Source organism: Somniosus microcephalus, chromosome 2 (genome assembly GCF_052327205.1).
Source record: "Somniosus microcephalus isolate GS21.2 chromosome 2, FLI_Smic_1.0, whole genome shotgun sequence".
In the NCBI taxonomy this organism is placed as follows: Eukaryota; Metazoa; Chordata; class Chondrichthyes; order Squaliformes; family Somniosidae; genus Somniosus; species Somniosus microcephalus.
The window spans coordinates 106,679,073-106,703,734 of record NC_140988.1 but is presented as its reverse complement, the minus strand read 5'-3'; the positions used below and the strand labels follow the sequence as shown (position 1 = coordinate 106,703,734).

General features: G+C 43.2%; 1 protein-coding gene across 1 annotated transcript; it reads right to left on the bottom strand.

The window, feature by feature from the left end:
- Positions 1-2,668: 2,668 nt before the first annotated feature.
- On the bottom strand, positions 2,669-22,839 carry fgb (fibrinogen beta chain). Its single transcript, XM_085961480.1, has 8 exons — positions 22,672-22,839; positions 18,823-19,029; positions 11,515-11,698; positions 11,204-11,431; positions 10,987-11,100; positions 10,060-10,182; positions 4,892-5,177; positions 2,669-3,005 (listed from the first exon to the last, which is right to left on the bottom strand). The coding sequence occupies exons 1-8, from the start codon at positions 22,816-22,818 to the stop codon at positions 2,729-2,731; spliced, it is 1,566 nt and encodes a 521-aa protein (XP_085817606.1). The 5' UTR covers positions 22,819-22,839; the 3' UTR covers positions 2,669-2,728.
- Positions 22,840-24,662: the final 1,823 nt, after the last annotated feature.

Below are 24,662 nucleotides of genomic sequence, written 5' to 3'. Positions count from 1 at the left end.
GAGGTGTATGGGGGCCAAGGCAGGCAGGAAACTGTCCGGTCCCCCGCAGTGTGAGGGCCGGGAGATTTTAACTCGCAAGCCTCACTTAAATATTCCAACTTGAATCCCTGCCCGAATCCGGTGGAAATCATTACATGGCCAGCAGGCCAGAGTGCAATTTCAGACCACCGGGGATTTGAGGGAACAGTCCCTGCCATAATGTAAGAGTTGGGAGGTGGAGCGGGGGATCTATGGCAATCATGGACGAGGGAGAGAGAGTGAAACCTGGGACAAGGAAGGCTAAAGGCTCCTTTCTGGGTCCCAGAGGAACACTCATGTTCCTCCTGACCCACAAGGAAACATAAAAGAAATTTAAGATATTGACATTCCTGGCCTTTTCTGGCCCAGATCCTGCTTGCTGCCAGCTTTCACTGGCAGCTCCAGCACTGCTGTAATGCAGAATAAAAATCGGGATCCGGAGTAAAAATCATAATTGTGTCATAGGATCCCGATATTTAAATATTAATGAGGTCCACACTTGCTTGTGGCAGATGCTTCCCCACTGTTGAAAACCCTTCAGTTAAAATGGCGGCAGTTGCAAGCGGGTCAGGAATGTGGAGGACAGCACATGGACATCATTTTAATGCCCCCCCATCCCGCCCCGCACCATTACCGTCGGTTAAAATTGTCCTTCTACTAATTGCACATTAGAGATGTCAGTTAGCAATGGAGTGGGAACCAACTTCTGCCCATATCCCTACATTTTTTCTGGGGAGTAAACCGGTTTAGTGCGCATCAACACGCTTGCCCTGTATTAATGCTTTTTTTTGTTTATTATGTGCTTTTAAGCAGCAGGTAACAAAAAGTGTGTACATTTACTAAGGATTTACTTAATACACATATTAAGTTATGCTCTGTATTTGAAATAAACGTAAAAGCATGAAAAGGTGGAGGTTCAGTCTGAGCAGAATAGGAGATAGTAATGGAACAAGTCAAAGAGGAGTCCTTTTTGTAAATGCAGCAGTATGGGTGTAACATCAATCATTTCAATGCCAGACATTTTGGAGGAGGAATAGAAGGAGATCATGGCCATGGGCTTATTACCAGCTCATCATAAAACTTAGGTTCTAAAAAAGTTGAGACGCTTGAAGTTATTGAACGGGTGCTGCCAAATTGATTGCATTGGAGGGCATTCAACTTCCTCTTGATAACGAATAATTGTAGCCCATTTTAAATGACAGGCTGGAACCCAGTGATTCTCACTGGGTTTATTTGTTTTATCCAATTCCTGAATGGGAAACTCAAAAGAATAGGAAAAATTGCTTTCAATAACACAGACTGGGTTTTACTTTGTCATGTTTGACAAGAAGGGATGGGAATTTTCAATGCTTCACAAGAAATGATGGGAAGTGAAGATCTCAAGCTTTAGCTCTGTGTTGTTCTTATGTTTATATTGTTTTTAGAGTTTGTAATTATCCAACATTGAATGATAAAGGAATACCATTTTTATTATGGTTGAAAATAACTTTATAGTCAGGTAACATTAAGCAGCTCCCTGCCACCACATACAGTCTCCTGACTTATTTCTATCTGTTTCCAATTAGTTGTGTTAATCTGAATCATTGACATTTATTAAAATTAGGGAACATCTATAAATTCTTACAAGCAACCTGATACTAAATTACAAGCTAGACTGCGGAAGATTCATAAATGTATCAACTAATACATGGGAGCTGGGAGCCACAGCAGGAGGCTCGGTCCATTTTAATGGCCCAGCCTCATTAACATCCTGCTGGCCAGCTGCCCACCTGAAATGGGCATCCAGAGGCAGACCTCTGGCTTGGGGCCCACAAAGATTGGGCAGCCTGTTGGCCACCGTGTCTCTTTTCCAACACCTAAGATTAGGTGATAATTCAATAGAATATACTTTGGGGCAGAATTTCAGTGAACACAAGAAAATCAGGTGGGGAAGCGCACACTCATAAGGGAGCCCACCTAATTTTTCCATGCATATAAATCAATGGATGGAAAATCAAACAAACTCCATTAGGCATGTGTGTTCTTTCAGTCTGATTTTCCTGTTTTTCTGTGCCCACATAATCCAATAGCCCCAGGCACAGAGACAGGAGGACCTGCTCCATCCCATTTAAAATCTGAAACAGTTGAATCTCACATTATATCTGAATATAATGTCTGCAAGGTGGCTCAAACTCTATTTCAATGCATCCATTATATTAGCATACATATAAAACTGGAAGTTAGTCTGGTTGGGGAGGGGCTGTAGCTTGAGAAATGTTAGGCACAACTTTAGCCTAACCCACGCGGAGGGAATGGGGTGGATTCAGGTCGGACACCCATTTTGCACCCCACCCAATTTACTCTCCATTGAAGTCAATGTAAAATCAGTAAAATCAGGCGGATGTAAAAAGGACGTCCAGCCCAAGCCTACCCCATTCCTGCCAGGTGGATTCAGTTAAAATGGGGGCTGTTGTTAATAGAAGACTCCACCTTTAACATTCGATTAATAAAGTAGATTATTTTGAAATCCGACCTATTGACTGAATATTTTAATATTTTGCGTATTTTAATATATTGAGAAATTCACAAACATTTTCCACTTGAATACATATATCACAATCCTCTATTAATAATTCAGTGATAGAATAGAAATAAAAAAGAAATAAAATAGTAGTGTGAAATCTTTGTAAAGTTTATTTTTGCTAATAGCATTTTTGAATTTTAGAATCTATTATTTGTTTTCAAGGAATTCTTGAGGGATTTGTTCTTGTGTTGGAAAAGTCGATGTGAAGCGTGGTCGGATTTTCATGCTCATCTTCTTCATAGAATACCACGATCCTTTCCAGTCCATCCACACAATTCCATCATCTGTGCCATGTTTTGCCATTTCTCTTGTATATACGCCACCCCAATAATATCTACCATTTGGATTTGAAGAATGACACCTATTGTACCACCAACCACCACCATCTTCTCTGGCGCAATGTTTGGCTGAGTCTCCAGGTCCCCTGTCAATGTTAAAACAGTTTAAATGACCCACCTTGCGTTGAAATACCTTTAAATGTGACAATTTACCATCAAGTTACATATAATAAAAGAAAAAGAAAAAGACAGGCGTATTAGGGACAATGTATTAATGCTCCTTTTGGAAAATACATTGAGGAAGCTTGAAATTTAGCTCTTTGGATATAAAATATTGGTGATTTGGTTCTCTCTGAAACACAATGGCCTTGAAATTGTACTGTGCAATGTTAGATACAGTTGCTAACAGGTTTGTAGAAAATGTATTTTTTTAACAGAGTTCCTAACTTATTTTATTTAAATGGGTTAGACTCTATTTTAATATTTCATCTGAACACACTAAGCATCTGTATATTAATATTGCATGGCATAATTTCAAAGCCAATGTTCCTAATTAATCCAAAATTCCACATGCAGTAGCTAGATTTGAAAAAAAATCAAAAATGAAAGCTGGGTAAATGTTATAAATGTAATGATTGATAAACAGGTAAAGATGACCACCTTGAAGTGTATGTAGTTTCTTAATAAGCTATTGTAAGCATCGAAGAAATTAAGCAAGACACATTTAGAGTGCATCATATTATAACTGTAGTGTTGTGCAAAGCGATTTGATTTTCCATTGACGCTGAGTTATAGTGTAAATGGATTGGATTGGAGTCAGGGTCAACCTGAAACCAGAGCAAAGAGGAATGAGGCTTCCTGGAAGAGAGAGTCTCACTCCACTTCACCGCAGACTCTGTTTGGCCTTAATACCTAATTTATATTCTATAAGTTTAGCATCAATGTGAAACCAAAACACCTTCACACCAACAATAAACTTGTATCGTGCAAGCACTGCTAAACTTTAAGGGATTGAATTTCCTCTGCTAGTGAATTAAATAATACGTTCAGGTAGAATTCATTTTTGCACTTTTTTAACACAGTCACTAACCCATTCATTTTAAATCCAGAAAAAATGAATGCCCAGTTAAGGACCAGTCAAACAGGAGTGAATTTTAACCCCAAAAAGCAGGTGGGTTGGGGTCGGGTGGGAGGTTAAAGAGTTAAAAATCTGAATCCCAACCCCAATATGCCTCCAACCCGCCCACTTCCGGTTTTAACAGAGGTGGGACGGGGGCGGGCAGCCAACCCACTCCCAGTAGGCGGGTTGGCAATTAAATTTTATAATGAGGCTCCTTGCCTCATGGTGATCCACCATTTTAAATTTAACTCTAGCTGGTGGGGTTTCTGGACCTCAGGGTACTCGTCAGCTAACGAAAGGCGAAGACTGCTGGATCCAGCAGGTAAGTGCCTTTCCACTTACCTGCTGGATCCAGCGTCCCAGCCTCGCCAGCCGCCCCCCCCCGCGATCGTACAGCCCCCTGACCTTTCCGATCTTCCTTTTGAAGCCTCCAATCTGCCCCCGAGGCCTCCGACCGCCACCCCCCCAAGACCTGTTCCACATTCACAACAAGAAGCACCCATCATGTACCAAATCATCCCAAGGCACTTTACATGAGAAGCGGTGGACATTGAATGGGAAGTAGGGAAGAAAGATTAGGGGAGGTGCCCAAAGGCACAGTCAAAGGGCAGGTTTTGAGGGGTGTTTTTTAAGATGGGGAGATTGGTAGTGAGACAAAGGATTTCAGAAGAGAATTTTAGAGCACAAGCGTGTGGTAGCTGATTGCTCTACCACCGATGGTAAAATTAATTGATGGAAATTTTTTCTGGGGGAGGCACACACCTAAATTTCTGATATGTGCTGCTGGCATGCAAATTTCTGCATTTAAATGCTTAAGACAAAAATTTACTCCTTAGATTTTTAACGCCAGGAAAAACTGGTTAAAAACATTAATAACACTGAACTAGGGACAAGTTGTTCTCCCAGACTTACCATCCATCGTTGTCTCTGTCATACGTGCTGAACATCATATTCTGATGGATTGTCATTGTTCGGTTCATCCCAAAGAGCATTTTAGCCCCTTCCATAAGTGTATTGCCAGCCATTCCTGAGTAGCCATCAACTGACAGTCGATATTTGTTGATTTCAGTTTGTACTATAAAATTGTTATAGTGAGCCGTTAATTTATCATCCTTCCAGTCTTGCATCTCAAAAAGGAGCTCTGTAGGTTTCAGTTTTGTCAATTGGCTGATCTGATTATTTCCAAGCCAATATTCACCTGGAGAAAGTGTTATAAAAAGAGTAACTGTGATCCCACAGAATATCAGAAAAATAAAGTACACTATGCTCTGCCAAAGGAGGTCACTGATTTCGGCTGAGTTAACAGATCTCAGTTGGGCTCAGAACTCCTGGATTAGGGAGAGGAAAGTCATCCAGGGTGCATGCTCCTGATCACAGTCCAGTGGCCCATCCTGGGAAGTTTATATGTGATGATGTCAGCTGAGAATAGGATTAAGCTTGGCTTAGATGCCTCTTCCCACAGCTGCATATCCTAGCAGCGCTCACACGTCAAGTATAGTCCCTTGGGTGAATTAGCAAAGGGGAATGAGTTTTATGGATCCATGACCCAAATAGAAGTCAATACTTTTGGTGGGGTGGGGTGGGGGGGGGGGGAGGGGGGGGGGAATGGATCTCAGTTACGAATATTCCCACTTTTCTAAAGTGAGACAAAATTTTGCTCTGCAGATATCTTAGCTTTATCCAATTTTCAGCTGGAAATAGCTGATCTTGACAGGTGTAACAGTGGGGGTGCTACAATTGGCCCTAAAACACCTGGGTTCAGGAAGGAAAATTTGGCAAGGCGATCTCTATTGGACAGTGTAAATGGGTGGACATCAGGTGAGGACGGGATTGGACCCGACTGTAATGCTTCCTTCAGTTGAATAAACCGTCAAGATTCATATTGAATAAAGACCACATCAGTGAGTGCCGGAGTACCAGAGTACAAATGATGCTTATAGAACTATACTATAGCAAGCAGTCAACACCTTCAGGAGAGAAAGTGTGAAAACTGACAACAGTTAAAACAAAACACATGTAATGAAAAGGTTTAGAAAAATATTTTATCATTTCTATTTCATTAATTATATTTTTGACATATTGGACAGTTGCTATATTGGTTTGAAGGATTGAAGTCAAAAGATCCTAATATTAAAATGAAGATACCATTTGAAAGCCTACTATTTCATCACGAGCATCTTCAGGAAGAAAAAATATTTTAAAATATAAAACGTGAGAAGATAAAAGAAAAAATGCAAATGTTGGAAATTGTGAAACCATTGAAAATGCTGGAAATGCACAACAGGTCCATCAGCATTTGAAAAGACAGGTAAACGTTGTCTGTTTTTATTCTATATGTGAGTATATATTGAAATAAATATGGTTTACAATATAGGGTGAACATAAAAACATGTTCAAGTAATCCGGTTGCTGATAATACCTTCAGAATCGAAGAGCTAGTGACACACTCTTCCAGACACTGACATGACACTATGGGGGAAAAATTTGGTCGGTTAGCGCCTCCCATTAGCGCCTCTAGGGGTGCTAACGAGGCGCTAGGAACTTAGCGCCTGATCGCGGCGATTTTAGCACCCGATCGCGGCGATTTTAGCGCCGCTTGCGAAATTGACCAGTCATTTTGCGGCGGCACTAAACACTACCGCCACAATCTCCTGCTCCCGCAGATCATGACAGTAACGCCCCGTTCCGGATATAGAGTCGCGCCCCCTGCCTTAGCACCTGCCGCTAGGAACAACAGGTGGGAACGTTTTCAAGTCGGGAAGGGGCTGGGGGAGCGCTATTTAAAGGTGGCGCTTCCTGCCTTTTCTTGTCTGCAAAATTTTTGGTTTTAACGCTGTCCTAAGGAGTTTTGGCCCTCAGCACTACTTTTGAGGTTCCTAAGCGCTGAGCTCTTTCCCTGGGCCTATCCATTAGTGCTTCCAACACAATTGCTTTTGAGATCTCTCCAGGCCGAGATTCAAGCCTGCAATAAGCAGGGTGTGGCTGGCCAGCAAGATGGCCCCTCCCCTTTAAGAACTGGATGGCGCCAGTCTGTCTGCCTTCCATGATAACTGACATCACCTGAACTTCGGTAGTATTCTGAGGTAGCGCCTCGCTCCCTGATGTTTGCGCCTTAAGAGAGGTATGCAGCGCCTGATTTAGCGCTCAAATCACCTCCAGGGGCGATAGAGGCAAATTTTGCAGTCGAAGGCGATAATTAGCGACGAGCGCTAAATTTTGCGCCCAGCCGATATTAGCGCCCCAACATGGGCGATAGCAAATTTTTCCCCCTATGTTCTGTTCATGAAAAGAGGCATTTTACTCCATTGTGATCTTTTTCGGTAAAAAAAGAGATTCTACTCAGCAAAGCAATGAGTTCAATTATTAACTGCTAGCAGTAGCTGTATTTAAAGTTCAGTTCAAACAGAAAATGCTAAAAATTCACAATAGGTCAATCAGTACCTGAAAGAGAAAGATAAATTAACACTTTGGATGCATCCCTTAATCTTAACTCAGTAATTTCAGTTTTGATGAAAGTCTAACTGAAATCTTAATCTGTCTTGTTCTTTCAGATGCTGTGAAATTCTCGCATTTTCTGTTTTTATTTCAGGTTTTCAGCATTCAGAATTCTTATCTTTCAAATCTATTTGTTTCCTTCTCTGCTGAAAGTCTTTCCAGATTTTACAAGCTGTACGACATGGTAGGGTAATGAGGTTTACTGCAGTTCTAATGAAGGGTGATTGCAAACATCTTTTAATGTGGCCCAATAACTGTGACAAACCAATGTCGGGGAAGCAATCCTGGCACTCCTGATGGTTGCTGTCAATAATAACAACAACAACTTGTATTTATATAGCACCTTTAACGTAGTAAAACATCCCAAGGCACTGCACAGGTGTATTATAAGACAAAAAATTTGACACCGAGCCACATAAGGGAAATTAGGCCAGGTGACCAAAAGCTTGGTCAAAGAGGTAGGTTTTAAGAAGCGTCTTAAAGGAGGAAAGAGAGGCGGAGAGGTATAGGCAGGGAATTCCAGAGCTTAGGGCCTAGGCAACAGGAGGCATGGCCACCAATGGTTGAGCGATTATAATCAGGGATGCTCAAGAGGGCAGAATTAGAGGAGTGCAGATACCTCGCGGGGTTGTGGAGCTGAAGGAGATTACAGAGATAGGGAGGGGTGAGGCCATGGAAGGATTTGAAAACAAGGATGAGAATTTTGAAATCGAGGCATTGCTTAACCGGGAGCCAATGTAGCGAGCACAGGGGTGAAGAGTGAACGGGACTTGGTGCGAGTTAGGACACGGGCAGCAGAGTTTTGGATCACCTCAAATTTATGTAGGGTAGAATGTGGAGGCCAGCAGGAGTGCGTTGGAATAGTCAAGTCTAGAGGTAACAAAGGCATGGATGAGGGTTTCAGCAGCGGATGAGCTGAGGCAAGGGTAGAGATGGGCGATGTTACAGAGGTGGAAATAGGCGGTCTTAGTTATGCTGCAGATATGTGGTCGGAAGCTCATTTCAGGGTCGAATATGACACCAAGTTTGCGAAGAGTGTGGTTCAGCCTCAGACAGATGTTAGGGAGAGAGATGGAGTCAGTGGCTAGGGAACTGAGTTTGTGGCGGGGACTGAAAACAATGGCGTCAGTCTTCCCACTAGTTAATTGGAGAAAATTTCTGCTCATCCAGAACTGGATGTTGGACAATCAGTCTGACAATTTAGAGACCGTGGAGGAGTCGAGAGAAGTGGTAGTGAGGTAGAGCTGGGTGTCATCAGTGTACATGTGGAAACTGATGCTGTGTTTTCAGATGATGTCGCTAAGGGGCAACATGTAGATGAGAAATAGGAGGGGGACAAAGATCAATCCTTGGGGGACACCAAAGGTAACGATGCAGGAGCAGGAAGAGAAGCCGTTGCAGGTGATGCTCTGGCTACGATTAGATAGATAAAAATGGAACTAGGCGAGTGCCGTCCCACCCAGCTGGACGACGGTGGAGAGGCGTTGGAGAAGTATGGAGTGGTCAACCATGTCAAAAGCTGCAGACAAGTCAAGAAGGACAAGGAGGGATAGTTTACCTTTGGCACAGTCACAAAGGGTGTCATTTGAGGCTTTGATGAGAGCCGTTTCGGTACTGTGGCAAGGGCGGAAACCTGATTTGAGGGATTCAAACATGGAGTTGCGGGAAAGCTGGGCACAGATCTGGGAGATGACAACACATTCAAGGACTTTGGAGAGGAAAGGGAGGTTGGAGATGGGGCGGTAGTTTGCAAAGACGGAGGGGTCAAGGTTTGGTTTTTTGAGGAGGGAGTGACGACGGCAGATTAGAGGGAGAGGAGTACCTGAGGAGAGAGAACTGTTAAGAATGTAGGCTAACATGGGAGCCAGAAAACCAAATTGGGTGGTCAGCAGTTTGGTGGGAATAGGGTCAAGGGAGCAGGAAGTGGGTCTCATGGACAAGATGAGCACAGAGAGGTCATGAGGGGAGATCGGAGAGAAACTGGGGAAAGATGTGAGTTCAGGGCTAAGGCAGGGGGGGACCTTAGAGGAAGTTTGACCCGGTGGGCTAGGGAAAGGAAGGCAAGTGGCAGAGGCAGCTGAACGGATGGTCTCAATCTTAGCGACAAAGAAATCCATGATTCATTATCTAATAATAATGGATAATCACAGTTAAAAGCCATTACATTACACATGTATTTCTGATTTTGTATTTTTTCCAGTTTCCTTGGTCTCCTCAGGCTACAGAGCATCTATGGACAAGAGAGTGGACAAGTAGGCAACTTACTCCCAGGCCTTCATAGGAGCATGCACTTGAATTGTTGATATGCTCTCCTCATGAGCAAGGCTCCTGGCTGAGCGCATGATTTCCATAAAATTACTCCTATAAATGCAAGTAAAACTGAATTGCTTGAGCTTTCGTGAGGCTAGTTACCCGGGCTCAAGGACCATATGTGGCCTAAGGGCCATAGTTTGGACACCCCTGCAATTGAATCATCATTGTGGATGATTTCCTTTTAAATCTTTCACTGTAAGGTAGCCACCGCAGTGCAGTGAGCCACGTCATGCTTGTTTGAAAAAGCAGCTAAGTTTTCTAAACAATCTCACCTGGAGTATCACAAAAACCTTTCCCCACATCAAATGCTATGTTACCGAATCCTTTTTTGTAGGCATCCCAGGATCTGCCAAAGTCAACACTACCATCTTGTCTATTTTGAATCAGTGCCCATCCTGAAAAACATTTGTATTGTTACAAATACAAAAGGAGCAGCATTAAATGATATACAGAAGTTAAAGTTATTCATTAACAGATAATGGCCTAGAAATTCAGTGCCCTTAGCACCGATTTTGCGGCGCTAGAGGGCCTAGCGCTGCAATTGGTGCCGGCGCCGAAATTGCCTGGGGCCCTTCCGCCGCGGTAGACCGGTAGCGCTGCGCCGGCACCGATGACGTCATCGGTGTGCGCAGCGTCCCGGTTGCCATGCCGACGGGCCCCAGCGCCGAAATTCAGTTGCGGCCGCCTCGCCCGTGGCAGCCGCAACTAAGACTCTGGCAACAGAGTCTTACATGACTTTGCGCCGGCGCATTAAAGGCACCGCGGCGGCCGGCCGCTTTCCCGCCGGCCGCCTGGCCGCAGCTCCCTCCCCGGACTTCCCCCCCCCCCCCCGGAACAGAAGCAAGCCCGGCACTTGTCCGAGGTGCCGGGCTCATTTTTAAAAAGATTTTCGCGGGCCGCGGCCGGGTGCAGGCAGCTCCTCCTTAAGGGAAGGAGGAGGCCTGCACTTCCCGAACCTGCCGCACCGCAGCGGGCGCCGCAGCGCCGGAATAGCGCCGATATTCAGCGCGTAGCACCAGTTTTCAGGCGCAAACAGCTCTCAGCAGCGCCGGCAGCCGTTTGGGCGCAGAATTGGTGAATTTTGGGCCCGACCAGCGCGACTTACCTCCGGCACTAACTTCCGGCGCTAAAGCCCTGGCTGCGCCAAAACTCAATTTCTAGGCCAATATCTTGTGCGCCATGAAACACAAAATGGGTACCTCCTTCTGCTGTTGTCATGTCACAGTAAACTTTGTAGGGTGATTTGAAAGAATCTGGTTGGATTAAATAGAGTTGAGACGTTTTACCGCCTTTTTCAAAAATGTCGTTACATTCTGCAAAATAAAGATGCAACCAATTTTATTTTTTAATAGGGAAAACTGAAAGATATATAATAAAAAAGTTGAACATTTGAAATTATTTTTTAAATGTACGTACCTTTGCCTGATACTACTGGTATATTGCAGGAAACTGTGCACGGGTGTTTACAGTACTCTTTCTGTGTCATTACTGCTCGTTCAAGCTTTTGCAGCTTCTCTTTGAGATTGTCCACAAGAGAACGCATCATGCGGATGGTCGAGGGAAGTGTTGTCTCTACCTTTTCTTTTATCAATGCAAAACGTTCCTCCAACTCTGTATTGTATGAACTCACTATTTGATTATTACCTGCAAAGATGTATGTGTATTACTGCGGATTGTATAAACTAGACAATGGATGAGTTGCTTACTAAAAAACAAGAAACTTGTACCTGTGTATTGTGATTGTCTCTGTTGCATCTCACGATCTACCTTTTCCACATAAATGTGAATCGTATTTGTAGACTGGGTAAGATTTGAAACTTTCAGTTTTAAGTCTTCAATGATTGGATTCATATTTCTTTCCTCCTTCAGAAGTCTAGTCCTCAGTTCACAGCCATTTAGACACAGCACTCCCTTCAACAGAAATTGATAAGTTAAATAGATATGAACAAGGATTTATGTCAGAATGGTTAGGAAAACTGAATTGATTATTATAATCTTAGGTAAAAACCTGCTTAGCTTTCATTCAGAATGAGATTACAGCTTGTCTTCTAAAGCTCAGTTTATTTCAGTAATAAAAATGACCACGTCACTTTTTTACATCTGTCATGCAACCTTCTGATGCAAGGATTGCGACTAATCTGGCCTTAATTAGATAAAACAGATACTTTGTAATTTGAATATTTTGGGACCAATTTCCTTGCCTCTCCCCGGAAGGCTATAAGTAAGACAGAGTCCACCCAAAGTGTGCTTCGCCTGACATGTCCTGAGCCCACCTGTATTTTAGGGTTCAGGTCATTACCAGATGCGAAACGTTCACCAGGCACAGGCCTTCTCCTTGGCAAGGGCTTGTACTCAGAATCAGGTGTCTGGCCACAGCTGCAAGTACTTCTGGATGCTATCCAAAAACAGAAGTCAGAAGGCCTCCAGCTGCACAATCACTTTGTTACTCCTGTGATAAAAAGGGCACTTACTTTCTTGAGCAGTCAATGTCCTTGCTGTCTGCCCCTCTTAGATCTCCCACTCTACAGCCTCATCAACATTTGATCTCAGTGTTAGTGGCTGCTATTGGGCAAGCACTTCACCAAAGAAATTCCTGTGCAATGCAAAGGGGATGGAGATCTGGCATCCTGCTCTCGTACCCTTTTTTTCCTTTTTTGTGCTTGGGGAATAAGCATTGCCTGGCCACAAAGCAGAGGAAAATAGACCTTTTTAATCGCTCTCTTTGTTCTTTCATTTGTATCCTCACACTATGGGGACAATTTGTCTCCCCCATGTGCCTGGGGAATGCTAACCATCACAAGTGCTGCTTGGAAGTTTGCCTGTGATTTGCATGATGCAGCACAACTAGCCATAAACAAGTTACACATAGATGGACTAGTAGCCCTTACGATTCCTGTAAGAACACTTTTTTTGGACAGAGCATAAAGGGCAATATGCATGCAGTCTACCAGCCTTTGGGAAATCCTGTCATTCTAAAGAATCTGAGGCCTGTACCTACTGCTTTCTGGGGTACATGCAAAATTTCATTTGATTTTGGGTACAAGGTATCAGTCTCCTGCTTTATGCAGTGATGCACTGCTCTGATAGATGTGACTGATGTCCCCGGTAGGTCCAAGGAAATATCTGAGGTGAAAAAATGTAAGACACAGAGACCTAGACTGGCATTAGCAATGCTATGGCTGCCCTGTTGTGTGGCGCAGGTCCTCCTCCAATGATTGAATTGAGTTTGGACTAACTTCTTGTGAATCTAAGCCTGCAGAGGCACTGCTCCTTGTGCACATTGACAACCAGCTCTAGCTCTCCACCAGCTCTCGACCCCTCAACTGCGTCAGACTGATTGTCCAACATCCAGTCTTGGATGAACTGCAGTTTCTTCCAGCTATCTATTGGGAAGACCGAAGCTACTGTCTTTGGCCACTGTCACAAACTCCATTAACACACCACCAAATCCATCCCTTGCCTCAGTTTCTCTTTCAGGCTGTACCAGTGTGATGAAATAACTCTGTGTTCTGGCATTTGTATTGTCTGTTGTTGTTGTACTTGCTAATGTCTGTAATGTTCTACAGATGTAACCACTAATGCTCCTCCCTAGCCCCGCCCCTCTGGATCCTCCGGATTGGTGTGAGTCTTACTCACAAGGGCTGGGTCGGTGATGAATGATGGTTGCCCTGTGTTAACTTGATGCCATGTTCTTACTTAATAAAAGCCTTTAGTTTTAAGCTTTAACCTCTTGGATTCAGGCAGTTATTTGGCACATCAATTTTATTAAGTAACAACTTTTGGAAGATGGATCAATTTTTGAAACCAGAGCGTCTGGATATCGATCCCCATTCGGCAGATGGGTCGAAGAAATTTACGCATTGGCTTCGATGTTTTGAACACTTCATCGCATCGATCGATCCGACGGTTAACAAGTTGGGTCTTCTAACCAACTTGGTAAGTCATCAAACTTACTCTATAATTGAAGATATTACTACATATGCAGAGGCCCTCGCAGCTCTTAAGGCCCAGTACCTTAAGTCGGTTAATGAAGTATACGCCAGGTATCTTTTGTCTACTCGCAGGCAATTACCTGAGGAATCCCTGGACGATTTCCTGCAGGACCTTAAGGCTTTGGCTAAGGATTGCAACTACAAGGCTGTCTCTGCCATATTGTATCAGGAAGAAGCCATCCGCGATTCTTTCATATCTGGCCTCCGATCTAATTATATTAGACAGAGACTCCTCGAGAACGACTCGTTAGTTTTAAAAACGGTCATCGCTACTGCTCGATCGTTAGATGTAGCCCAGAAGAATTTAGAAGTGTATGCATCAGCCCATGCATCTCTCTCAGCCTCGTGTGTTCCGAGTATGGAGGCATCCATAACACCAATGGAGCCTCCACTTAATCCTATTGTTGCAGCTGTACTCCATGGGTCTAAGTGTTATTTTTGTGGCCAATCTAAACACCCCAGGCAAAGATGCCCAGCCAGAGAGGCTACCTGTTTTAAATGTAAGAAACGGGGACATTTTAGTAAAGTGTGTAAGGGTAATCCTGTACCCGATGTCTTCTCTGCTGCCGCCTATTGTTTTACTCGAGCCTCAGCTACGGTTAACCAGACCATACCGTGTTCCTTGTCGAAATCTATGATGGACATCAAGATTAATCGTCGTCCTACTGGGTGTTTGATAGACTGTGGCAGTACTGAAAGTTTTATACACCCCAACCTTGTTAACTTCTGTTCATTGAAGGTGTATCCTACTCGAAGTGAAATTGTGATGGCGTCCAAGTCCCTTACTTTGGAGGTAACTGGATATTGTAAAGTCACATTGACCGTTAAGGATACGGAGCATAAGGACTTTAAACTCCTCATATTACCTCAGTTGTGTGTGAACTTAATTTTTGGCTTGGACTTCCAGTGTCAGCATGAGAGCGTTACCCTTAAGTATGGTGGATCTCAGCCTCCACTTACAGTCTGCAGCCTTTCTACTTTAAAAGTAAGTCCGCCTTCTTTGTTCGTGAACCTTGCTCCTAATTGTAGACCTATAGCGACTAAGAGTCGACGGTATAGTTCAGAAGATAAAACATTTATAAAAGAGGAAGTGGAAAGGCTTCAACGGGAGGGAATCATCGAACACAGTAATAGCCCGTGGCGTGCCCAGGGGGTGGTGGTTAAAACTAATGAAAAGAAAAGACTTGTGGTCGATTATAGCCAGACTATAAACTTGTATACCCAATTAGACGCCTATCCTTTGCCTCGTATTTCTGAGATGGTAAAGTTCTGATAAAGTCTGCCTACCATCAACTCCCCATCAAAATAGAAGACCGACCTTATATGGCCTTCGAAGCTAATGGGCGCCTGTACCAATTCCTTAGGGTGCCCTTTGGAGTGACGAATGGGGTATCCGTCTTCCAACGGGAGATGGATCGTATGGTGGATGAATACGCATTGGAAGCAACATTCCCGTACCTGGACAATGTTACTATCTGTGGGCGCGACCAACGGGAGCATGATCAAAATCTCGCGAAATTCCTAGAGACTGCAAAGAGGTTAAACCTGACCTACAACGAAAACAAGTGTACCTTCAATACTACACGTTTGTGTATTCTTGGTTGCGTTGTGGAGAATGGGGTAATCAGGCCAGATCCTGAAAAATTATGCCCACTTAAGGAATTACCTTTACCTCACACTGTAAAAGCTTTAAGAAGGTGTCTGGGATTCTTCTCGTACTATGCCCAGTGGGTGGCTAGCTACTCAGATAAAGTCCGACCTCTTATTAAGTCGATGTCTTTTCCGCTATCGGCAGAAGCTCAGGAGGCTTTCTTTAATATCAAACGGGACATTGAGAAGGCAGTGGTATGTGCCGTGGATGAGAAGATCCCTTTTCAAGTGGAAAGTGATGCATCTGATTTTGCGTTGGCAGCAACTCTTAACCAAGCTGGTAGACCAGTAGCTTTCTTCTCTCGTACATTGCAAGGACCAGAAGTTCGACATTCTTCAGTGGAAAAGGAGGCACAGGCGATTATCGAAGCAGTCAGGTATTGGAGACATTATCTCGCTGGCCAACGTTTTACGCTTATTACGGACCAGCGATCTGTGGCCTTTATGTTCAATACTAAGCAGAGAGGCAAGATCAAAACTGATAAGATTTTAAGATGGCGAATAGAACTGTCAACATATGATTATGATATTCAGTACAGGCCTGTAGTATTTAATGAGCCATCGGATGCTTTGTCACGAGGAGTATGTGCTAGTCTAGGTATAGATAAGCTTCAAAGTCTCCACGACGCACTCTGCCACCCTGGGGTTACCAGAATGAACCACTTCATTAAGTCCCACAATCTACCCTACTCTATTGAGGAGGTCCGGACAATGACCAGAACCTGTCGTGTTTGTGCTGAATGCAAACCCTGCTTCTATAAGCCGTCCGAGCCAGCTCATCTTATTAAAGCAACTCGACCATTTGAGCGTTTGAGTCTCGATTTTAAAGGTCCCCTTCCATCGAGCGACCGTAATGTCTATTTTCTTAATATTATAGACGAGTACTCTCGGTTCCCTTTTGTTATCCCCTGTCCGGATGTGACCAGTGCTGTTGTAATTAAATGCCTCTGCCAACTGTTTTCCTTGTTTGGCATGCCTAACTATATACATAGTGATAGGGGTTCTTCCTTTATGAGCGAAGAATTGCAACAGTTTTTGCTATCGAAAGGGATTGCAACGAGTAGAACTACCAGCTATAACCCTCGTGGTAATGGGCAGGTTGAGAAAGAAAATGCGACAGTGTGGAAGGCTATCGTACTGTCTCTGAAGTCGCAAGGCCTGCCAACCTCTCGCTGGCAGGATGTCCTGCCAGACGTGCTGCATTCCATAAGGTCTCTTTTGTGTACAGCGACGGATGCCACCCCTCATGAAAGGATGTTTAGCTTTCCAAGAAAAGCTACTAATGGAGTATCGTTACCCACATGGTTGACCACGGGCCCTGTGCTGTTGCGCAGACATGTGAGAGGCCACAAGACTGATCCACTGGTGGAGGAAGTACAACTTCTCCATGCCAATCCCCAGTATGCGTACATTCAATATCTGGATGGGCGAGAGGATACGGTCTCTATTAAAGATCTTGCACCTGCTGGAGCTCGAAAAGAGTTCAACTCTGAGAGTAGAGTTTTCAATCATGGTATTGGACCTTCAGAGACACAAATCCTCAGTGTGGAAAACACTGATGATTCTGGGAATTCGAATGAACCGGAGTTAGTACTCTGGGAGGAGCCTCAGCAAGGGTTACGTCGTTCCCAGAGGACTATCAGACCTCCTGACAGACTGAATCTATAGCAGGGGGTGAATGTGATGAAATAACTCTGTGTTCTGGCATTTGAATTGTCTGTTGTTGTCGTACTTGCTAATGTCTGGAATGTTCTACAGATGTAACCACTAATGCTCCTCCCTAGCCCCGCCCCTCTGGATCCTCCGGATTGGTGTGAGTCTCACTCACAAGGGCTGGGTTGGTGATGAATGATGGCTGCCCTGTGTTAACTCGATGCCATGTTCTTACTTAATAAAAGCCTTTAGTTTTAAGCTTTAACCTCTTGGATTCAGGCAGTTATTTGGCACATCAACCAGATTGTTAGCTGCCTCGATGTCCTATTCAATCCTGAGATGAGTTTCCAATGCCATAGCCTCTCCATAACAAAGACCACTTACTTCCACCTTCATAACATCACCCACCTCTGCCCCTACTTCAGCTGCCACTGAAACCTTTGTTCATGTCTTTGTCACTTCCAGACTCAACTATTCCTCTGCTCTCCTGGCTGGCTTCTCATCCTACACCCTCCAGAAGCTTCAGCGCATCCAAAACTCTGCTGCACATATCCTATCCCACACCAAATCCCACTTGCCCAGCACCCCTGTACAATGTTGACTCCTGGTCTCCTAAATTTAAAATTCACATCCTCATGTTTAATTCTGAACCTACCCCTTCTTATCTGTATAACTTCCACCAGTGCTACATCCCATCCCTGAATTCTCTGTTCCTCTGACTCCGGCCCCATGTACATCACCAATTTCTTTGCCCCCACTCTGTTGGCGGCCGCGCCTTCGACCATCTAGGCCCTACACTCTTGAATTCCCTCCCTAAACATTTCCATCTCTCCAACTCCTTCTCCTCCATTAAGACCCTCCTTAAAACTCACCTCTTTGACCAAGTATTTGATCACCCTTGCTAGTATCTCCATCCTTGGCTTGGTGTCTGTTTTTTTTTGCCTTATGCCTCCGTTAAATGACTTGGGATGTTTTTTCCTACATTAAATGTAAGTTGTTGTAGTAGTAGTAAATTGAAGAAAAGTGCTGCAGGACCAATAAATTAGTCTGACGGTAACAGCAGATCGGTGCCTTCCTCCTCCTATGATGCCTCACATTCCCTGGTATCCAAACGTGCTCTCTTTTCAATTTCCTCCTCTTCCTTCACATATGTCAGGGAGAATGGGATCCGAAATGGAACTGACATAATACTAAAGGGGGGTGGAGGGCTCCCACCCCTCACCAGATCTCCTCTAAAATTTGGGGTCTGAACACCCCTCCTCCAGGAACAAAGCTGATTAATGCCAGCAATTCTTTGACCCAAAGCAAGATTTCATGTCACTTTAAGAGAAAGTAGATCTGAAAATACAGCATTCCCTGGCCCAGCTCACACTTAAATGGGGGCAACCTGCACCTGACCTACGATTAGCGGAAATGGAGGAATGCTGGTGGCGGGCATCAATGGCATAATGTGACCCCTATAAGTATATACTTTCAGTAGCAATGCCTGTCTCAGGCACAATAAATCAAACCCCAGATTTTGATGGGTATTGCAATCAGGGTGCAAAAAATCTCAGAAGTGTTTGAGAAAGAGACTGCAGAAATATAGACCCAATTTTCCTCTGCACGGTGTCCTGAAATTAGATGTAATTGGGGCTCAAAGCAGCGGAAAATTGGTCGTATATTTCTGCATTCTCTTTCTCAAACACTTCTTTTTTCACAAGCTCTTGTGTTTTTCTGTCTCATTCTCTCTCTCCTTACCTTATCCTCAGAGAGATGTTTGCATCCTCCTTTGTTATGATGTATGTTGATGTTACGAACTGTGGGTTGTTGGGAACTGGGAGTGGTCTGGTACCTAGATCTTCTGACGTTGCTTTCAAATCTACTAGGGTAACTTGGCTGAGGATTTGAGCTCCGGTAATTGCCACTGATACTAGCTCTGTGGCCACGAGGATCAGTCTTTTCAGCCTGTGGGATAATAATCAGAACATTGATTGACACAACAGCACCACTTATATGCCTTTCTCCTTTCTGACTTCTTTCTTCATTTTTATTTACTTCTTTAGTTCAAGGAAATCAAATCAAAAAGAAATGCATAGATTTTCTCGTGCTTAACTCTGCCACAGAAAAAGAATCTCCCATTCATCTGTGCTGGACAACATTTGTTCCTCAACCAACATTTCCAAAAATCCAGGTTAAAAAAGAAAGAAAGACTTGCATTTCTATAGCGCCTTTCACGACCACCGGACATTTCAAAGCGCTTTACAGCCAATTAAGTACTTTTGGGGTGTAGTCACTGTTGTAATGTGGGAAACGCGGCAGCCAATTTGTGCACAGCAAGCTCCCACAGTCAACAATGTGATAATGACCAGATAATTGGTTATGATCATTCATGTCTGTGGGACCTTGCTGTGTGCAAATTGGTTAATGTGTTTGTCTGCATACATTTCAAAAGTAATTCATTGGATGTGAAATGCTTTGGAACATCCTGAAGCCATGAAAGGTGCTATATAAATGCAAGTTCTTATTTTCGCTTCCTCATCCATATTAATACATTTTTAACATGGTTTAATTTAAGCAAGATATTTTAAACTTCATTCACTCCATAGGATGAGAATAGATATACACAATCAAAATTAGTTATACTGTAAACTTTGCCAGCCCCCCTCTCACACCCCCACCCCACCCTTGATACATAGCTTTATGGACATGTCTAAGTGCCTTCCAGGACTACCTCTGAAATTCCACCCAGGATGACACCAAGAAGTCCAGGGGGACCTACACCACCTGACAGCAGACATTGGTCCCTTACTGGGCCTTACTAAGACCCCCAAAAAGCTTCTTGGCAAGGCACTGTTTATTAAAATTAATGGGCAAATTTGTCTTCATATAAACTAAGAAATACTCATGGTTGTTTTCTTCAGCTCTACAAGGGCCTCAGACTCAGCCACTGGAGCAACATGGCATTGCTCTGAATGTCTGGCAGTCGGGGCAAGTGCCTTTGTTGTGCCTATACAGGCACAGACACCCCCAACCCCAACCCCAACCCCACCCCCACCCCCAACACCCTAACTATGTTCATAATCTAAACTGCAATGTGGATTTAAGGCTGAAGAAAATTGACATTAAAAGGCCAAGTTTGGTATACTTATACAAGCTCTATTACATTATTATAATTTCTTTGCCAATATCAGATAGTGTGTGGGGTAATAAAGGCAATTTTGAGAAAACAGTTCTTTCTCAAATGTTTTTAATGGATTATATTTTAATCAACATTTTTGTAGAAATCAAAAATGTTTTAGCTTGAAGTCTGGATAAATTGCAGGAATTTGGTTTACTTCAGGCATAAGGAAAGGCTCTTAAGTATTCCACTCTTTAACATTGTATGTGCTCTTTCGATGACTGATGATGACATTGCTTCCAACATTTACTTTTTTTTAAATTTAGCTTTAATGTAGATTATTACAAGCGTAGCGAGTGCTTTTAAACTCAATTCTGGCTCATGTGAATTACCTCCAGCAGCAACAGGTTGACATAATGAATATCCTGTTAGTGGGGGATAAAATATTAAATTCGTGGCCATAAGGCCTCAAACATTGTGATTTTCATTGCTCCATAGAAAGAGAAAAACAAATTAGAATGTGTTTCCAAAAATGCTGCTCTGACGAAAATCTCCTGCATGACATGAATATATCAAATTTACAGAGAGTCAGAAATGGCTCTGGTAACTAGGGCTGCTATTGTGCTGCAGATATACAAGACCAGCACTTGCTTCCACAGCTGTACAAATCAGCGGCACTGAGTTATACTGCCAGCCCTGCACCACTCTTGTCAAGGAAAATCGGAACTCTGCCCCTGAATATTTAAACACATACAAGGGGATCTTCTAACTAGCATTGGAATGTTAGTGTGATTTTTAATATTAGCAAAGGGTTTGCAGAACAGTCGGCTCTTTACTAAGGCTGAAGAATTAGGCTGGAAATTAAGCTGTATGATATTAGCACATGAATGATGTCCAGATCCAAGGTCATCCCATCCTCTGTCGTCGAATTACAGTATGCAGACGATGCTTGCGTCTGCGCTCACTCGGAGGTCGAACTCCAAACCATCGTAAACACCTTCACCGAAGCATACGAGAGCATAGGCCTTACACTAAACATCCGTAAGACAAAGGTCCTCTACCAACCTGCCCCCGCCACACAGTGCTGCCCCCCAATTATCAAAATCCACGACAAGGCCTTGGACAACGTGGACCACTTTCCATACCTCAGGAGCCTACTGACAACAAGGGCAGACGTCGACGACGAAGTCCAACACCGCCTTCAGTGTGCCAGTGCAGCCTTCGGTTGCCTGAGGAACAGAGTGTTTGAAGACCAGGACCTCAAACCCGGCACTAAGCTCATGGTCTACAGGGCAGCAGTGATACCTGCCCTGCTGTATGCCTCAGAGACATGGACCATGTACAGCAGGCACCTCAAAGCACTGGAGAGGTACCACCAACACTGCCTCCGCAAGATCCTGCAAATCCATTGGCAGGATAGGCGCACCAACGTCAGTGTTTTTGCTCAGGCCAACATCCCCAGCATCGAAGCTCTGACCACGCTCAATCAGCTTCGATGGACGGGTCACATTGTCCGCATGACCGGTACAAGACTCCCAAAACAAGCGCTCTACTCAGAGCTCCGGCACGGCAAGAGAGCCCCAGGTGGGCAGAGGAAACGCTTCAAGGACACCCTCAAAGCCTCCTTGAAAAAGTGTAACATCCCCACTGACACCTGGGAATCCCTGGCCCAAGACCGCACAAAGTGGAGGAGAAGCATCCGGGAAGGCGCCGAACACCTCGAGTCTCTTCGCCGGGAGCAAGTGGAAGCCAAGCGCAGGCAGCGCAAGGAGCGCACGTCAACCCAGGCACCCCACCCACCTGCCCCTTCAACCACCGTCTGCCCCACCTGTGACAGAGACTGTAGGTCCCGCATTGGACTAATCAGTCACCTGCGAGCTCATTTTTAATGTGGAAGCAAGTCATCCTCGGTTCCAAGGGACTGCCTAAGAAGAAGAAGAATGGTTAATGTGTTCACATGCGGTTACTTTGCTATTTTAATGGAGGAGTTCATCCATTTATTTTAGCGAATGCACCAAACACCAGTGCTTAAAAACACACAATATAATTGCAGCCCCAGGGAATTTTTCAATCTTTAATTTAATTTTTTTAAATTGTTATCTCACACTGGTTGGTTGTATATTGTGGCAGTGGGAACCCCAAATGGTTTGAGACTCACACCTAGTCAAAACCCAATTCACACTATTTCAGGTGCCATTTATACTGCACATTCTGAATTATTGAACAGCTTAAACCACTTCACAGCAATGTATAATTGCATATTGACTGGTAGATATAATGCAAAAAAAACTCTCACACACGAGCAACCTATCAGTGTTCTTTTCTTAAGAGTTCTGTGGATTTCAACTTGATAAGCTAATGGGATATTGGCATTGTCCTCATTTCTGAATGTCAGAAAAAAAAGTTTGAACTTTGCAAAAGAGCACTAAAGTACAAATGTGTGTGTTGTGCAGTGAATTCACCACAGACTTTACAGTTAAATTTCTTACCATAACTTCTGGTGTTTCAGAGTCATCGTTTTCGTCATCATATTCGAGAATTGCACCTTCAGCTGCTGCGATGCAGAAAAGAAGCACCAAAATCAGTTTCATGGTGCTTAAGTAGTGAGTTTTCTTTGCTGATTTCCCACTACACATCTTGTCCTTTCTCTCAAAGTCTTTCCCAAGTCTTTATTACTCTTTTTTATATGTTCCAACCACTGGACATAGGGAATGGAGGATAGAGATTGGAGCAATTGGTTGCCACATCATCAATCTTTATCAGTGAGTTAATATTTAAACACTAGCACTTGTTTACTATAATCAGATTGGTGAAAAGCGCACTTGTTTCATCCTTCACTATTGTAACATGACCGATCTGTTGTAAACTAAATGTAAATTGATAAATGTTTAGGGTCCTGAAGATTATTTTTGTTTCAGTAACATGAAATATATAAAATTCCCATGTATAATATCACATCTACCAGCATAGCCTAAATATAGTTAGGTTCCTGGTAAGAAAACAATTAATTAACAACATTTCAGGGTGATTAAAATTTAAATTATATCCTGTTTCTCAATGTTTCCATTAGCCTTTATTGATAAAGTCAACATTTTCTTCAGTAAAGCTTTTAAAAAATCTTTTCTATATTCGGTCTCCTTTGAGTACAATATATAAAGGCCCGGATTTTGTGGTCAGCGGTGAATGAATGGTGCCAGCTGTTCATTACACTTGCAGCTGCCCACAGACTTCCTATGGGATTTTGCACTGGAGCTTGCTATGATTAGAAAGCCATTTCGGTGCAATGCCCTCTACAGGGAATCTGGGGACTGTGTGAACAGGACAAGCGACTAGGTATCTCTTTAACCAATCAGATTAAAGAATTCTTACTGCACCATGCAGAGCCTGAACCAGGAAGTGTCAGTTAGATTATTTAATACGATGCCTAATCATGTACAGAAAGTGAAATAAAGAGAGGGAAAGAAAGATGGGATTAAAAGAGAGAGATAAAAGAGACAGAAAAAAAAAGTTTTAAAAATTATTTAAAATTTCTGTCCGACTTACACTTTAATAATGTTGAGCGCTGATAGCCTTACCGTTATTTTTACCGCAAAATCCAAGCCAATAATATAACAGTTGCAAAAGTCGCAGCATACTTATTTGAGTAAAAATTAATGTATATATTAATAGTGGTTTTGGTTTTGCCAATAATCTCATATGATTCCTTTCTGCAAGCCTGCAATGGTTTTCAATAGTTTGGTAAGATTTGTGAATAATAGTTGACACAGACTTTCACCTTAAGTTTTAATTGCATGATATTCAAGTGTCATAAAAATCTATTACACAAAAATATTACTGATATGTTGTATATTTCAGCTTGAGCAATCAGGTAAAACCCCCTTTAGCTTATTTGTATTATCTATGTGTATTTGCAACCTAATTTGATAAACTGCGCAATTACACTGAATACTGATTAGTGCCTATTTCGCAACCTGTTCCAAATATCTTTTCCAAATACTGTACACCAAAACCTTGCATGGAAGGCTTTTTAAACACATCTTCAATACAGTACATTGTTAATGACGGTACATCATGAAATTCAGTGCATTAGCTTAAAGAGAATACTCAAGGAGATGCAATTAATTGTCTGCTTGCACATGAGTTACTTGCAGATAAGCAGTAACTAGAATTGTGATTAAGATATATGCCCCATTTGCATTATTTTTCTCCAACTTACTTAATAACAGGCCTGGTTTTATAAAATCACACTCAAAGTGGGTAGCCTTGCCCACTGTGAGTGTGATTTTGTAAAATCAGCCCTGCTATTAGGTAAAGTGGAAGTAAACGATGCAATGTTATTTCCACATTTCACAGTACCCATGCCAGCTTTTTCAATAAAAATTATTGACAGGAAGAATTCCATCCCATTAGAATCCTAAGTCTCAGAATCATACTTTGTGCTCTTCTCTGAACCCTTTCTAACTTGGGGTGCTCAAAGCTG

Bases quoted from the DNA above. Each gene is read 5' to 3' on its own strand.
- fgb (XM_085961480.1), bottom strand. From the start codon at position 22,818: ATGTGTAGTGGGAAATCAGCAAAGAAAACTCACTACTTAAGCACCATG. The intron at 11,432-11,514 runs GTACAAGTTTCT...ACATCTTTGCAG, and splicing joins GAGACAATCACAATACACAG to GTAATAATCAAATAGTGAGT. The intron at 10,183-10,986 runs GTACCCATTTTG...AATGTTTTTCAG, and splicing joins CATGACAACAGCAGAAGGAG to GATGGGCACTGATTCAAAAT.